Source organism: Trachurus trachurus, assembly GCF_905171665.1.
Source record: "Trachurus trachurus genome assembly, chromosome: 4".
NCBI lineage: Eukaryota > Metazoa > Chordata > Actinopteri > Carangiformes > Carangidae > Trachurus > Trachurus trachurus.
Window position 1 is genome coordinate 14,326,942 of NC_139898.1, and position 16,826 is coordinate 14,343,767.

Sequence of the window (16,826 nt, forward strand, 5' to 3'; positions counted from 1 at the left end):
GGCTTCATAACGGTAGATATTCACGCACTGCGCAGGGAGGGTAGGTAGAGGAACAGAAGGTAAACACCATTAGCATACAGAGATGTCATTGTGAAGCCCAAAATGTATACAGAACTCCCCGTTCCTTCTCCCTCTCCTCCCTCCTCTCTGCTGGCGGCTCTTTGCTTCTCCAAAACAGAATCGCTTAGACAGACAATTTCATGCTGCCCTTTCACATACAATTCATTATTCAGAAGTAACTGTGTATTGTAGAATATGACCTTGTAAATGCTTTGCTCAACCGTTTTGTGTTGTGTTTGAGAAACCAGGACACTTCTTTTTTCTCCAAGGCCACTTGTTATTCGTCATAGCAGCCTTTCCACTGCTGAAATTTGAAGGACCAGTTTTACACTTTGGAAAATACACTTAGGTGCGTCTTCTGAGTTAGATGAGAAGATCAATACCACTGTCAGCATAAAGTCTGCAAACAGAGAGAAGCAGCAATGGGTCTGCCTTCGAGCACCTCTTAAGCTCACTAATTAATGCTTTTACATCTTGTTTGTTTTATTGGAGGGGGAGGGGACGTTTTCTTGGCTGGGCACATTGGCTTCCTGCAGTCTCTTCTGGTTTCCTGTCAACCTCACAGTGACAACATGACTCTTGGAAGAAACCGCTTCAGGCCAAGAAATAGTCCAGCACATAAAAGCACAACTTATCATTTTCACACATCAGTTTTTGTTCGGATTAAAAATACAAGATGTAATGTGTTCATTTGTGAGTTTTGGAAGCGTTGCTAATGGGCTTTTGTTGCCACCCACAGTAGGTCCTGCTGTTTCCCACTGTTTCCATTGTTTCGCCTAAGTTGCACTCACTATGGCCACTTGAAATGAAAAGGCCGCTCCACACAGCTGCCATAAGGAACCATGACAGCAGACATCTAGTGGTTGTTCATTATGAACCTATCTTGACTGTGCTTTTGTCTGTGCAAACTGCAAACTGGAAATGATTATTACATCACTACACAGCTGGTAATAATAGCAACTACAAATCTTATTATGAAATCGGCACAAAAAAACTCTGCAGGTGTAACATTTAATGTTTTATTTATTCAGTAAGACAGACTCCTGACTCATTTACATCCTTCAAATATGTTTCTAGATGGTGTCTAATGTCAGCAGACATTAAACTCTATGTAGTGGTACTAATGCGCACAATAAGTGAGCACTACAGTCTGCAGAGTCTGTTGCCATTTGTCAGTGCCCTCCACTTTCCACTTAATCTTCTTTTTCTGCCCAGCACCTGGCCTCATGCTCAGCTGATTGTCACTTGTTGCCATTACAATAAATCCACCTATCCTCTTGATTCACAAGCACAAAGGGCAAACAGTCTCTGGACAGGAACATATTGCCCTATTGAGTTACTTCTGAGTATTTATACAAGATAATACGTGTCCTTGGGGGAAATTTTAGCCAAATAATCACATCACGAGGGGTTCTGTCATGCTGTAGAACCTCTTACTGCCATTAGCAAGGTTTCTGTATTATTTATAACGATGGTAGAGATTATCGCCTCATGTGTTTTCCTGTTTTACTGGCTTTATGGAGCCTCCAGCCAGTGATGGATGGAGTTGCTTTTAGCCTCCCGTCATTCTCAGAGTGTGTTTTCTTTTCATTTTTACTGCAGTGTATCTGGGTTCCTCCTACATGGATGGTTTGAGCATGATTTATGGCCGTGGTCCCTGATCCCTGCCCTGCTAATGATGGTTGTAAACTCGGGGGGGTGCAAAGGTCAAATCTCTGCTGTTGTGATGTTTCTCCTTGTCTCGCAGATCACTTTTTGATGATCAAAGTCGAACTGTTCAGAAGGAGAGGTACGCTGAAGCTTAAAAGATGAAGGAAACGGGCAAATGTAACATTAAAAAATATATAGAGAGATATGTGCAGAACAGAAAATAGAAGATTTATCTCATCCCTCCTTCTTGGAGAGTCTTCATCCTGAAACACGGGCCTATAATTAACCCGCAGACGTTGCCAGACAGCGCTACGAAATCTTTGTTCTACTCCTTCTAGATTGCGACTTTGCCTCCTGGTGTCTCCGCAGCTGTAATTTTGAGAACTGTGAAGGTTAATGACATTGACACAACGCTGGGGGAGAGCTCCAGTAATACTCAAAGATATCCATTCATCAACAATAAGCTATTACAGGTATTACATTACCGCTCTGTCATCCAACACTCTTTAGTTGGGATACCTCTCGCCCGTTAATGGGAGCACATCTACAGCACTAAGAAATAGTCAGAGATTATCTTATTCCAGTACCAACCTTTAAATCCTCTGAAATTATATGTCAATTTAAAAAAAAGATAGTGTAGAAAAAAAGATAATGTCCTTAGGACATTATCTTTTTTCTGGCCCCTGATATCAGGGCACAGATACAGTGGTTGTGTTCTCATGGTCTGATTCTGAAAGAAGATGAGTGTTATTGAAATGTTTTGTCCGTCTGCACATGCTGCACATATTTCCCTTTTACATAAATCCATGGTGTTTCTCAGTGCATGGGAAAATCAGTGTTCGCTGTAGAAAGGTCACTCTTCACTTTTCATTTACTCTGGACTCCCCCTCTTTTCTCTCTCTCTCGACCTATTCTCTTTCACTCCCTCTCTCTCTCTTTAACTCTCCCGCTCTTTAAATATGTGCGATGTTGTTGAGGCTCCAAGACTTCATGGTGATGCAAATATCTAGTAAACACAGTCTAGGTCACTCAAATCCCAGCCAACGGGAGAGGAACCGTGTGTGCAGTTCGCTCTAGCGGAGGGAATTCCTACATCGTTTTTACATTAGGGTTCAAAAAGAGCTAGAGGGGGGAAGACTGTGGCTTGGCTTAAGTGAAGGCACAATGCCCAGAGGAGATACGTATGTGTGTTGGTCACTTTGTTCTGTGCATATGTGTGTATATACAGAATAAAGTGTATGTGTTTATACATAAGTGAATCAATACCAATATTCCAAGGAGATGTTAACTGTCTGTGGCCAACAGAGCAGATCTGAGAGGCTTTTTAAGAGAAGAAAAGTTTATCCAGTGTAGATACAGTAAACAAAAAGATATGAGATACAGGTTAAAAAAAAAACTAAATAAATTAGAGACAGTGGACAATATGTTTTCACTCGGATTTTTAACGTTGTTAAAGTTTGAACATGTATATGGTAAAATGGCAAAAGTATCCCAGAAGCTAGGGTCATTGTAAAAACTCCACCCTGGAGGTCTGAGAGGTGAAGCTATATATGGAGTAAGCAGGTCAGGGAGGGACTTGTCTAGAAATGCCATGTAAGGCCTTAAGAAGCAGGAAAGGGAGTAGAAGTGTGTTTCAAAAGAATAATTAACTGGCCAGTACCCTTAAAAATGTTATTTATGTTGGACAGTTTCACACTTCAAGATTTACATCCAGTGGTTACATTTATAGTCTGTCTTTTTACAAGCACGACTGAAAGTGAAATTGTGGAGGTCAGGGTGTGTTGATGGGCATGGGCATGTAGTGTGTTTGACTTTAATACACTACACAGAAACATGAAGGTTGTATCCTTCTGTCACAGGGCTATAATTAAGGCCTTAACCTGAACCTTTAACCATAGTATTTTCTTTCTTTTAATTATGGTTGCATAATTTAAACCATACTATGGTTTATTTTCCATAACCACAATCCTAGCCCCAGGTACAGAGAGCTAAAAGTTTAGGACAGTGTCATTAAGAAGCCTCTTAGCATCCTATAGGAGAGTTTCTGTTTTATTGGTGTTGTGGCTTTAATTTACTTTATTTACATGGAGGAAAAGGCTAATGAGAATATGTTTCCTGCCACAGAGGCTCAACAACAGTAACAAGAGTTTCTGCTTTATCTTTAGTGATTCCAAGAAGTTGTGACACATGAAGTTAAATCATCCTTTAATACAGTCAACCAGTGACTTCAAAAGGTTGAGGTAGGGGACAAGGATAGGTTCTGTATAACAGTGGCATCAGTGTAATTATGTTAAATTACCCATGTCTCTGTATTATGTGGCATGGAAGTAACATGTGGAAGCTAAATTGCAATGGCCCAACTATTGCACCCTGCGGGACTCCACTTTCCCACACACAAAGAGACAGAGAAAAATGATACCCCTTAAGATAAGTTGCAAACCAGGCAAGTTCTGAGCCAGAGGGTCCTTCCCACTCATCTGCTCTTGGCTAAGTGTGGAGATAAATCTGGCAATGCAAAAGTACGACTGGCTCTGTGCTCTTTCTTTCCCTCATTTCTGTGTCTTTGTCTTTCTGTCTCTCTCATTCCGGACATTCCTTGGCTTCGCTCGGTCTCAATGTATCCGACGTGACTCCCCCTCTCTGTTTGAATGCCTCACTTGTCTCTTTCACCTCTGTTTCTCTTCATCTCTCCCTGCAGTGCATTATTTTTGTCACTTTCTTTGTCCTGCCATGTCCTCTCCACATTCTCCCACCTTAGTGTTTTATGGCTAGTTTTTATATTTCCATCTTTGCCTTAAATCCCCCATCCCAGCCTTCCTCCCCACGTCTTATTCTTCATTCCCTTTCTTTCTTACATCACTGCCACATACTGTACAGCTTCTTCTGTTATTGCTGATTGAAGGCGCTAAAAGCAGCGCCAGGCTATCACCTGTCATTGATTCTACACACTCCATAAAACAGCCACTCCTATCTCGCTAATATGACAATTAGGCTGGTCTCTGGGAAATCTATGGGGTGTCTTTAAGTCCACATAAAGAAAATGGAACAATCATAAAACCCTCTACTGCTTACTCAATATCTTTTCCCTATGTACCGGCACAGTCTCATGTACAAAATTCTGAAGGTCATCTTATTGATGTGGAACAAAAAAAGCAGAGAAAAGTGAAGCTCAAACTCACGCCTATAGCAAACGTCTTTGAACATTAACTCCTCTTCAGAAGTTATTTAATGTTGTAAGGATCAAGCCCAAAATGCTTTGGTGGTTGTGAGTGTGTCTCCCAAAGGTTATTAGAGCTTGAACCCCATCAGGTTGTTGTTCTTCCCTCTAGTATTTTCTCTTTTTAGAGCTTTATTGGAAACAGTGGATTGAATTGAATCAAAACAACAGTCTGGTAGTAGTTTGTTATCGTCTACTGCTTGAAGAGCTTATTCTACCACTACAGAAACAACAGCACATCTTCCCTGCTGTCTCTTTGACACGTACAAGTAGATCTATTGTTAATATAAAAAAAAAACCTGATCAGGGCAGATTTATTACATGCAATACCTGCAAGGATTAGGAAAAACTGAAAATAAATGCAATGAACAGAAAAACATAATTTGGCTTGTAAAAGGATGATAAAGGGATTTCAGTGTAAATAAACCATGTTTAAATTCATTCATACTCTGCACAGCCTTTTTGAAACTGGGTGACCAGTGTGAAAAGGGATTATAGCTTTGGACTATTGCGTGAGTACTGTATTCTACCAGAACCGATACCTCTGCATAATACTTTACAACCATTCTGTTAAATGTATTAATCATAAATACCCTAACCACCACCACCGCCACCGCCGCCGCCGACACCACCACTGTGTCCCCATTTTGCTGCTCCATTTCATTACCATTTTCCCTATATCTAGGACACGCATAATCTTGGTTTTTATTTCAACCGTTTCTCCAATTTTTAGTGCAAGTACCTCACGGCTGTGTAATGGAAACACAGTGAGAACGTACACATCAACAAGGCTGGGGTTCAGGCAGAGCAAGAGAGAAACCAGGGTGTAACGAGACGAGAAAGGGAAAAAGGTAGAGGGACTGGAGAGAGTAGAGAGGGAGAGCCATGGCAACTGTAATAAGTAACAAAGCCATGCAGAGCATATTAGCGCCTTCATTTGATGATGAGGTGTTCTGTTTGCATGCAAAGTATCCAAACCTCGGCAGCAGAGGGGTCACTTTCTCTGAATAACTAGCATCCAATTCCACATTACAGGCATTCCTCACATCTGCCATCAAACCGTTTCCTCCTCTCTTTGTTCTCTTTAAACCCTCTGTTCTTTATTCAGACTTAACTCTGTATCAGAACAGTATCAGTCCTCATTAGGGCTTCACTAAAGACACTAGGCATCATTGATTTGTTATCTAAGTTGTTGTCATTCTGATGTGGCATTGATGGGTCCGGGGACCCTCCACGCCCAGCTCCCTCCACCTTCTCAGCAGCTAAATTATCCTTTAATGACTTTGTTTAGGAAATTATCTGGCTAAACAGCCATAATCAAATTGATCAGGGGCTGTGTTAGAGGACAAACTAACAACTCAGTGTAAATCCTGCTAAAGCGAGTGGAGCGTGGTAGGAAGTCCAGGAGTCCTGTTTTATTAATAGTTAGCACGAGATCGTTGCAGTGGGGGTTGTACGGCTCACACTGACGTTCCACTCAACCAGCTATCGTTTGCGTTTTCTCTCCACTTTCGTCACTTACCATCTGTATTAACTTGGCACTCAAATAAGACTGTTGGGATGGTGCCCGAAATCAAGCTCAATTCCTGAATGTGTTTGTCACATCACTCGAAACAATAGACTTTTTACTTTACTTACTTACTTTATTTATTTCTCACGACCACGCAAGTGGTATGGAGCACAAACAATAAAACAGTACAAATAATCAGACATAGCAAGAGGCAGCGGAGGCTGTACATACTTTGTACATACATCTCTGACCAGGACAGAGCAAAATCACTTAAACAGAGGAAGAACACATTTCAGAAAAGCACCTAGTTTATAAATAACTTTTCTTTTATCAGACTGTAATAACAAAATTAGTTTAAACATAGATGGGCGACAAACATAGTATTTAGGGAGGTATTTTTCTCTTAGATATACAATACATGTATTCTTGCATTCAAACAAAACATGGAACTCATCACCAATCTGGCCGTCTTTACATAGATCACATAACCTCCGACTTCTATCGAGTCCTTTGTACCTTCCAATAACTTTAGGTATTCTGGTGTTGTTTACTCTAAAGTGGCAAATGGCCTGTCTGTACTTTTGATTTAAACACAATAAATACTTTTCTAACTTAAACTCTTGTTTAAACTCAATATAGACGTCACATGATGTCATACTGCCAAGTTCACTTCTCCATGTCTGCTGGAACTGATCTTTCAGTCTCTGTTCGACAGTTAGCTTCAACCAGTCAGAATTAACACATCTTTGAGAGAGCCAAACATATGACAACCCACACTCATCCAATATCTGCTTAACCTGCAGGATCCATGGTGACACAAATACACCTGAGTTATACAGACTAAATAGACAGTTATACATTATTTTGCTCAGTTTACTTTCTTTACCTTCTATTAGTTTTCCCCAATAACCAATGATTCTTTTTTTAACTGAAACACAAAGCGGGTACCTCCCCAGCTCTCCATAAACCATATTGTTACAAGTTGTTGTTTTGACTTTTAAAACAAATTTGAGAAATTTAAGGTGCAGTTTTTCTAATAAGTCGATTTTTCCGTACCCCCAAACTTCGCACGCATACAACATGACTGGTGAAACCAATTTATCAAAAAGATCTAGTGTGACATCTATGGGCAAATCAAATTTTCTACATTTACAAAGGAGGGCATACATGGCACGAGACGCTTTCGTGTACAGCTTATCGATAGCGGCTTTAAATGAACCCTTATAATTCATAGTGATTCCAAGATATTCAAAACAATAGACAATCTCTAGCTTTTCTCCATTACAAGTAAACTGAAATTTACTGATATCAGCTTTTCTATGACCAAAAACTGTAACTTTAGTCTTCTCACTATTAATCTTCAATTTCCATTTTTCACAAAAGCCATACATCGAGTCTAATGCTTTCTGCAGCCCCTCCTTTGAAGTAGACATGACGATTGTGTCGTCTGCGTACAACAGTACTATAAGTTGAAAATAATGGTCAATCATTTCATCATCAAAACTAATAAGCTGACAGCCATTGCCTTTTAGATAATCCTCCAGGTCATTAATAAACAGTGCAAACAACAATGGTGACAGATTTTCCCCTTGCCTAACACCTGCTAAACTTACAAAGAACTCAGATTTCATCCCATTCACTAATACACAAGATTTAATATTTCTGTACATATTTACTACTACATCCAAAAATTTGCCCTTAACACCTATTTTTAATAGTTTATACCATAGGGCATCTCTCCAAACTGAATCAAATGCCTTGCTATAGTCAATAAAGGAACAGAATAATCGCCTCTTTTTAAAGCAGAATAAATCAATGATATGTTTCAACAGGAATATATGGTCAATTGTGGAATAACTTTTTCTAAATCCTGCCTGGGTTTCTCTCAGAATAGAGTTATCCTCACAAAATTTAAGTAACCTTGCATTTAGTACGTTCGTGAACAATTTACCCAGGCAACTCAAAAGTGTGATGCCTCTATAGTTATCCGGGTCTGCAACATCACCCTTTCTCTTGAAGATTGGCACAATCAAACCAAGTGTCCAGTCTTCCGGGAAGATGCCAGAGTCAAAGATTTTATTAAATAGGGAAACATATAATGGCATAAAAATACCTGATGTACTTTTAATATACTCATTTAGAATTTGGTCAATCCCTGCTGCCTTTCCAGGTTTTAATCTTAAAATAACCTTTTTTATTTCTTGCTCTGTGATCCTAGAATTTAAATCATTACTACCATGAGTGCATTCAGTACATGTATCTTCAGGTATTTTATCAATCTGCACATCCCAGTCTGATAATCTTTTAAAGTGTCCATGGAAAGTTTCAGGTGAAACTGGGCAACTCTCATTATTTCTATTAGGACCATTAAGTATTTTCCAGAAGAGCTTTGGGTTATTAGATTTGATGTTCAACAACTCTCTATTACATTCAGTTCTATAAGCTCTCTGCGCTTTATATATCTCCTTCTTATATTCTCTACTTTTTAACCTAACATTTTCTCTACTGCGCTCGTTTCCCTGTACTTTATGTTTTTTCTTTGCTTTCAGGTATTCTTGTCGTTTTAACCTACATACCTTGTTAAACCACAATGCATTATTACTGGGTTTTTGAGAATTTCTAGTTTTTGCAATTTTTTTGGGAAATGTCATTGCTGCACTGTTAGTCATAATATTACATAGCTCCTTAGTAATTTCATCCACTGTTAAATCACCACAATCATATAACAGTTCATCCAGTTTAACAAGTTGAATATTTCTTATAAATTCATCAACTTTGTTTTTATCCCATTTACCAATTAACACTTGTTTTTCACTGTTTGCAATTATTAGGTTTGACTGATCTGTTAGGTTCTGTGCACATATATCGTTGTTGACAAAATTCACGTCCAATGATGCTTCTACCATACAATGTTTATCTGAAAATAAAGGGTCAAACTCATGCACATGGAAACATCTAACCTTACTCAAAATAAATGGTGAGCCTATCATATAATCAATTACACTTTCTTCCACTGTGGTTGCTTTCCCAATGTGTATATCATCACCACATCTACCGTTTAATATACAAAACATAAAATTTCTGCACATCTCAAGCAGTGCGCTACCATAGTTCCCAACATCACTGTGTGCGTCAGTTGATTTCCTTTTTAGTGGGATGTTAAACATTTCTAATGTCCCCACACAAAAATTCTTTTCATTGAAAACTCCATCTTGATTTTGTGACTGTTCATCCCCATCAACTATAGCTAAATCATCTCTCTCTTGTGTATGGGCATTCATATCACCACAAATCAGAAAATGATTGCTTTCGACCCCAATATCAAAGATTATTTGTGCCAGTTCGTCAAACAAACCTACATTTGAATATCTGGTTTTATATGGGGGAATATATACTCCGCGGTGAAAGAACTGACACAATAATTTGCTACTGACAGTATAGTTTTTAAAGTTTTTTTTTTTTTTGAAACCCATGGAGCTCACACTGCGTGCCAACTCCGATATGACTTCAGTGCCATCAACTGCCATTTTAGTTTTGTACATGGAGTGCTATAGCACCCAGGGGTTGAATATTTTGAATTAGCGTCTCCTCCAAATGGCAGAATGTATATATGACTTGCGCTACGTCTGGCTCAGTGGTAATGGCAGACCTACCATGCAGCTCGTGCCATGCAGCGAGGCTTCTGAATGGACTCAGCTGCAGCCATTTGTCATAATTACAGTGATGCTTTGGCTTGGAACTATTTGCATGCGCACACACAGAACACACACGTACACACTCACTCTAATACTTGTGTGTATCTACTTATTCTGCTGTCCCATGAAATTGTATAGCCCTGGGTGTCTAATTATACTAATCGAATGCGTACCGCCTGACATTTATTCATACATTATTAATAGCAGAAACAATGGAATCTGTGATTGGATATACTGACTTCCTGACTTCTCATCTTCTCTCTCTCTCTATTACTGTTTTTCTCTTATCTCACACTCCATCTCTCTTCCGTGCTACCCTGTGACCTCCTTTCTTCTCTCTGTGACTCTTTCGCCTTCACCTCCTGTAATTTTGCTTGTGGGTGTTGGGTAATTAGCATGCCTCCCACTTTTATTCTGATGTCAGAACAAGGAATTTGAGAAATGCCCCATAAAGATAATGTGTCCTGATAAGGTTATGTCTGGGACTCCATTAAAGTGATGGGCTGCACAATGGCTGTTTGTATCCTTTGGGGGGAGAGAGAGATAGAGAGAGAGGATGTGTGAGGAGAAGAATGACAGAAGACAAGAAACAGGCTCAATATGCATGTACACTTCAGAGTGGGTTGGCTTCGTCCATTGCTGCAGTTTATTGTGTTTGCTCACACTTTGTCTTACTTTTTCTGCTCCAACCACCATTTAATTTCAATATAACATTAATGTAAATCCATTTATTATCAACAGTGGGTTTGTATTATATAAATTATATAATTAATTAAGTTTACAAATTACGCATATTACAATGCTAATATCCATACACATATTTTTGTATTTCTGTTTTTGGTCTGGGGCTGTTGAGTCAGTTCCATTATTTCCAATTAAGGGGATTCTTACAGCAATATAATGTAATTTGTTAAAGAAAAAACAACATACTTGCAATTCAAATTGTATCCATAAGAAATAAAAACACCTTTACTCAATTCAACACACTCCACAGTTTTCCTCTCACTTAATCACAGTGGTTAAACTGAACAAACTTTGGATACTGAGATTGTGTTTTGTCATGGACATTACAGAGTCAGTACACTGTTAATGACTCTTATTTACTGGCCTGTTTTGCCTGTCGTTCAGCCATTATTATTACCACATCAAATGTCTGTTGCTCTGAATCTGGCTGCTTTGTTGCTGCGATTTCATACAACAGTTGTTTGTCTGTTCTGTTTCAGCATCACAGTGACTCAGCACACGATTGATGCCAATAAATGACTGTCTTACCGGTTTGACTCAGCCTCCACAGAGCCTTGACGTCAAACACTTTCAGCACCTTTCCTATGAACTGGAGCACCCAACATAAAGTGCTCAGACTTAGTTTTGCTCTTGTGCCTGAGTAGGTATAACAAAATATCATATTTACCAGCACAGCTCTCGAAGCCACAATGCAATTTGGCTGACTTGAGCTGAGGTTGAAGTGACATGAAGAGCCTACGAGAGACAAATGCTGACACAGAACACGCATAGTGGATACTGTACAATCAGCAAGGTGTTTGTTTTTGCATTGTTATATGCTTTGTGCATCTGTGACCACAGTAAAATGCTTAAATGATTTGCATAAACAAATTCAACCTTGAGTATTCAAATTAGAGATGTTGCAATTGTGTATGCCTGAATGAAATGTTTTGTGTTTGCAGTGCTGAGGATGTTAGGTCTCCGCTTGATTTTCAATGCAAATTGTTCAACAGCGTGATTCAAGTGGAGTTAGATTTTTTTTTGGTAAATTACAGTACAGTGAGTTTGAGAAATTTCCAAGACAACAAAGTTCCTTGCCAAGCTCATATGGAGAGGGTGAAATTAATAGATAATTACAGAGGAATCAGACCTCAAGATAATAACAGCTTGAATCGAAGTGTCTGCAGAGCATGCAGAGGTAGCGGTTGGCCCATGGTGCTTTCTGAGGTTTGTGGCTGGAGACAACAGCAATTCTGAGAGCTTTTCTCCTGTGAGGCACAGAGCCCGAGTCATTTACCAGATGGATCGTGTAGGGTAACTCAATTTGGGTATCATTTGGATTTCCACATGAATCACATCTGAGACCCTGCATGTGCCCGGTGAAAATTACTGACGGCGTCTGCGTCACCGGTCAGCATTTAATTTACGAAGTAGAACCACCACTTCACTCCCTCTCGCATGTGCTCTCATGCACTGGATAATGCTTCACATCTATAGCATTACCGAGCTTTTTACCCACTCTCTGCCTGTACAGATATTCCACTCTGTATCTCAGTCTTTGACTCGCCCAAGACGTCACCCCTCCCTCCGCTTCTTCTCCTGTGTCTCTATCTCATAGTCTTCAGCTTTGTCGTATACTGTAGGCCGTACGATGCTTGATGTGGTGATGTTGTGATCTGGCCGCACTCAGAGCTGACTGGACACTTCTCTCTCATTGGATGACTTAACCTCTCGCTCTGAGCTGCTATTTGTCTCCTTTGGCATCGGGGAGAGGAGATAGAGATGCCGTGGGAATACAAAGAGAGAGCTTCACTCTAGAAAAACCAGCCACTAGCCCATTAAGCTAGTTAGTTTGTCAGTCGGTGATTGAGTGAGTGAATGTTTCTCTGTCTGTGTATGTTTATGTATGTCTCTTTCCTCTGCCTCATTTAGCAGCCACTCACTGCATTTTCTCCTTTTTCTGTCTTTTTTTATTTTTTATTTCAGCAGACTACGGTTCTGTTGCTATGGCGACCATGGCCCCTCCTTCCTTCTTCCTGCTGTGTTGGCTCCTCCGAACTGCCAGCTCGTCGTTCCCAGAGGAACCGGGGCCCCTCAACTTCATCCCCACCGAAGGTACCCCTCTGATTTTCTCGCCCTCCACCCGTCAACTCTCCACTGTGACTCTCACGCAGGACGTGATGTGTGAGGTGCTCTAACGCGTAGGGTGTTGAATCGGGGGCAAGGGCTCGGTGGTGGCTTAGGGTCACAGTGTGGGCTGTAGAGGTCAGACAGGCTCTCACACGACGGGTGTTGACTGGTGTGCAGGTCAGGGGGTGTGGGGTCACGCTCAGGAATGAGAGCAGAGTGTAGGAGGGGGCTCTCACTTTCATGACTTTCCCACACACACACCAGACCCTCGAGAGACAAAGCTCCTCACACACTCAGACTTTGAGTCTCCATAGCAGCTTGGCAGTCTCCAGCTCAGACCAGACCTTGATTGATTGCAGTTCAATAGTATTGATTGATGGTTTCCCAGCTGAGTCCAGACCCTTCTTCATGTATCAATACCTCACAGTAGAGTGAAGAGGCTGTCAGGCTACAGCGAGCTACGCAGGAGCAACTGCAGTGGCTTGGCATATCCAGGTATACGTTAGAACATGAAACACAAGCTCATCTGGACGGACAAGACAAATAGGTAGTAGAAAATAGAAAATAATGAACAGTGGATCCCAGAAGAGTGATGTAGGTAAGGAATTACAGTATCGAAGCAGGCAAAACACAGAGGTGGATAAGAAGAGGCAACAGATGAACTGACTATAGGGTGGGATATGAAAAATAATGATTGTAGGAGCGAGAGAAGATAAAGGAAATCTGTCTCATTCACCTCAGTCAAGGTCACAGACTGATAGCAATGCAGTAATCCATCTGATTCATGGATAACTCTTATTTCTGCCTCTGTCTTCACTTTTATATTTACATCGTGTCACATAGGACAATGTGGTTTAAAGAATATTAGATGAACATTTTCTGCCACTTTTGTCGTTGATTTCTCTCCCTCAAGTTTCCTCTTCCTCCGTGTTCAGGAACCACTGTCCTCTGAGACCTTCTTGTTAAGTTGTTATTGATGCTTTCAAAATGTCACCTGTCTCTGTGTCTCTCACGTTGAGCATTATCTGATTCAGTTGGCAGAACATGCATTGCCAAAGTTGTCAACAAAAAACAGCATGTAAATGAGCACTTCATCAAAAGTGAGTCTCAGTCAGTCAGCAAATCAGCAGTGACATGATACTGTATAGTTCAGACAGCTTTCATTCTCTGAAGATTATTTGTTTGTGCGCTGCTCTGTGTCCCTGTCTGCTTAATGTATCAGATATGCTGCAGTTTCAATTGCGGGTCTCAAACGCTGCCTCCACATCACCCTGTCACTGCAGCCAAACTGTCAAAACAAACTAACGCAAACCCACTTTTATTTTGACTACTTTTGTCAAAGATGGATGTCAGTTTGGGATCAGTCACTGCGTGTTTCTGTCTCTCAGTGGTGAGAAGATACCCAGTGTTTCTGGGGCGACCCCACCGAACATGGCTGAGACAAGAGCCTCTACACGTCCAGAGGATCCTGCAAGTCAACCGTACCCTCTACATCGGAGCCAGGTAAGACGACACGCCAACACGCGCAGCTAAACAAACATATTTGCAATTCATTTCTGTCCATATGTTAGCATGAGCTTTGACAAATCTGGGTAATATGCATATTATGATAATTACTTGTACCACACACACATACAAATACAAATATAGCTCTGTCAGAGCAATTTTCAGGTTTAATTTCAGCTGGATTGTCTTTGTCATGCAACATTAGCCATATACATTGGACATTATTTTAGGACTTAGTTACAGCTGTCTAAGCCTCAGACTTAATTTTGTTTATTATAACAAAATGCCATCAGCTTTGCTATAAGGAGCCAGGTTTTACCTCTTAAATATATTAAGTGTAGCAGGACAGAATATGACAGTTGGTTGAACCAACACTTTGCGCAGCATTTAACAGGCTAACTGTTGCTAATGTTAGCATTCAGCTCAGCTGCAGTACACCCACATGCAGCATTCAGATTGTAAAACAAAATCAATGGCCAATGGATTTTCCTTTCGAAAAAACAGTGCTCTGACCATTATTAATCTCTCTTTAATATTCAGTTTCTTAATACACTCTGCTGCCTCCTCCATTTGCCTTTTGTCATCTACTCTACACAAAAGACCTGAATCATCAAATGAATTCAACGAGTAACAAAAACCTTTCATAGTGACAGAGATGTTTGTTACTCCGGTTGAATAGACTTGCGCTCAGTTTAGAGTTGGATAAAGCCACCAAAAGGTCTGATGTTTATCGTTCACATTCTGCATGGTCAAGTGGACAGAATAAGAGGAACCAGTGAGATCAAAGTTTGTTTGATGCTTCATGAGCTGGCTGTGATTTTTGTAGAGATTTGTGGGCTAGATTGCAAACATTGTTGACTGTAGTGAGCAAACTACAGAGGTTTTCAGACATTTTTTTTAGACAATCTGGTACAGTAGCTACCTCTGAAGAATTTGCTGATGTGTGGATTGACAAAAATGTGTTCTAGTTTGGTCTCTATAGTCCCCATATGTCTGTCAGGTTGTTGAATGTGCTGATCCTGGACAGGCAGTAGCCCTGATGGTCAGGAGGGCCAGACGGGGACGGCCCACTCAGCTGCACCAGGTTTACACTGTAAAACTTACATCTGCTGGTCCCCGGAGCCATTCGGGAGCCGTCCTGAGACAAACTGAGCTAACAAAAAACATGCACATTGAGATTTACTACCCGTGTTGTCCTAAAATTAATTTAGCTTGAAACATGCTTAAAAAAATGAGACACAGTAGGTTTCCACATATGGCGCTGGTTATTTGCTGTAGTGGCAGCCTGAAAGAAGATTGAAGTGGTTTTCAATAAGAGACGCCACTGTGGTCCAGGAAATGACCCAGTCCCTGGCCTCCAGCTGGTCTAACCTCTCCAGTGAGGGTTGGTAATAAATATATCAAACCATGTAACATGGTTCCAGCCATTCTGTCTGCGCTGAGAGGGTCTGTAAACGCACACATGCACGCACACTGATAGTAAAACTGCCCACAGACAGATACTGCTACTGTAGGTTCGCTTTTAAAATACAACCAGAGGCATGAAGCTGTTTTTTTTCTTCTTTTTTTTCAAAACGTTCATTTCAATTTACAGCTGCAAAAATTGTTACTGAATAGCTGAGGTGAACTGATATCAATGTCTCAGCCAGCCGGATGATAATGAAATGCGAGACTGACACACAGAAAAGCGAGGGCTGTTGGTGGCAGCGACAGATTCAGAGAAAGAGAGTTTTAAGAGCATATTTATATATTTCTTGTAAGTGTGGCTAATAGTGTTTGCAGCCTCCTGACAGAAAATCAGTCGCAAAAGAAAGAGATCCATGTGCAAATGCATGTGTGAGCTGGCGACAGCCCAGCAGGAAGGCAGATTTAAAATGTGTAATGTATAAATAAGTACCTGTGGTGGCAGGTATGACTGCCAAAACCTCCTGCAGAGTGCATGGCCTGATAAGACGCCTCACTCATCCCCAAATCCTGTCACCATTAGCATAGCTGCTCCTCAGACTGCAAGCACTGCTAAATCCCTGCCCCAAGCACCTGCTGAGAGCAGCTACCTCTCCCTGTCCTCTTCCCGTCATCACTAAATGAAAGTAAACTATGTATTTGGCTGGTGGCAGGTGGCAGGCGGCATGCGGTCAGATCCAAATGGCTAATCCACACAAATATAAACCAATTGGAGAGTGTTTACCGATTGACAAGATGACCAGAGACACGCAGCCAAATCTTGATTAACTGTTTTTTGCAGCATGAGTGTGCATTTTGCATCAACCTGAAAGGGAAAGTGGTCTGACCGGCAGGTGCTCAGTTTATTGGCCGGCATGCGCTGGCCACAGAG

The 16,826-nt window shown here is 40.8% G+C and overlaps 1 protein-coding gene across 2 annotated transcripts in view; it reads left to right on the plus strand.

Moving 5' to 3' along the window:
* sema6bb (sema domain, transmembrane domain (TM), and cytoplasmic domain, (semaphorin) 6Bb) overlaps positions 1–16,826 on the plus strand; it is a 142,057-nt gene that overhangs the window by 63,663 nt on the left and 61,568 nt on the right. For both annotated transcript variants that reach the window (XM_083969624.1, XM_083969623.1), the window contains 2 exons: positions 12,842–12,970; positions 14,374–14,488. In XM_083969624.1, the coding sequence (XP_083825750.1) occupies positions 12,862–12,970; positions 14,374–14,488 (224 nt within the window). In that variant the 5' untranslated portion in view covers positions 12,842–12,861. The remainder of the gene's footprint in view (positions 1–12,841; positions 12,971–14,373; positions 14,489–16,826) is intronic.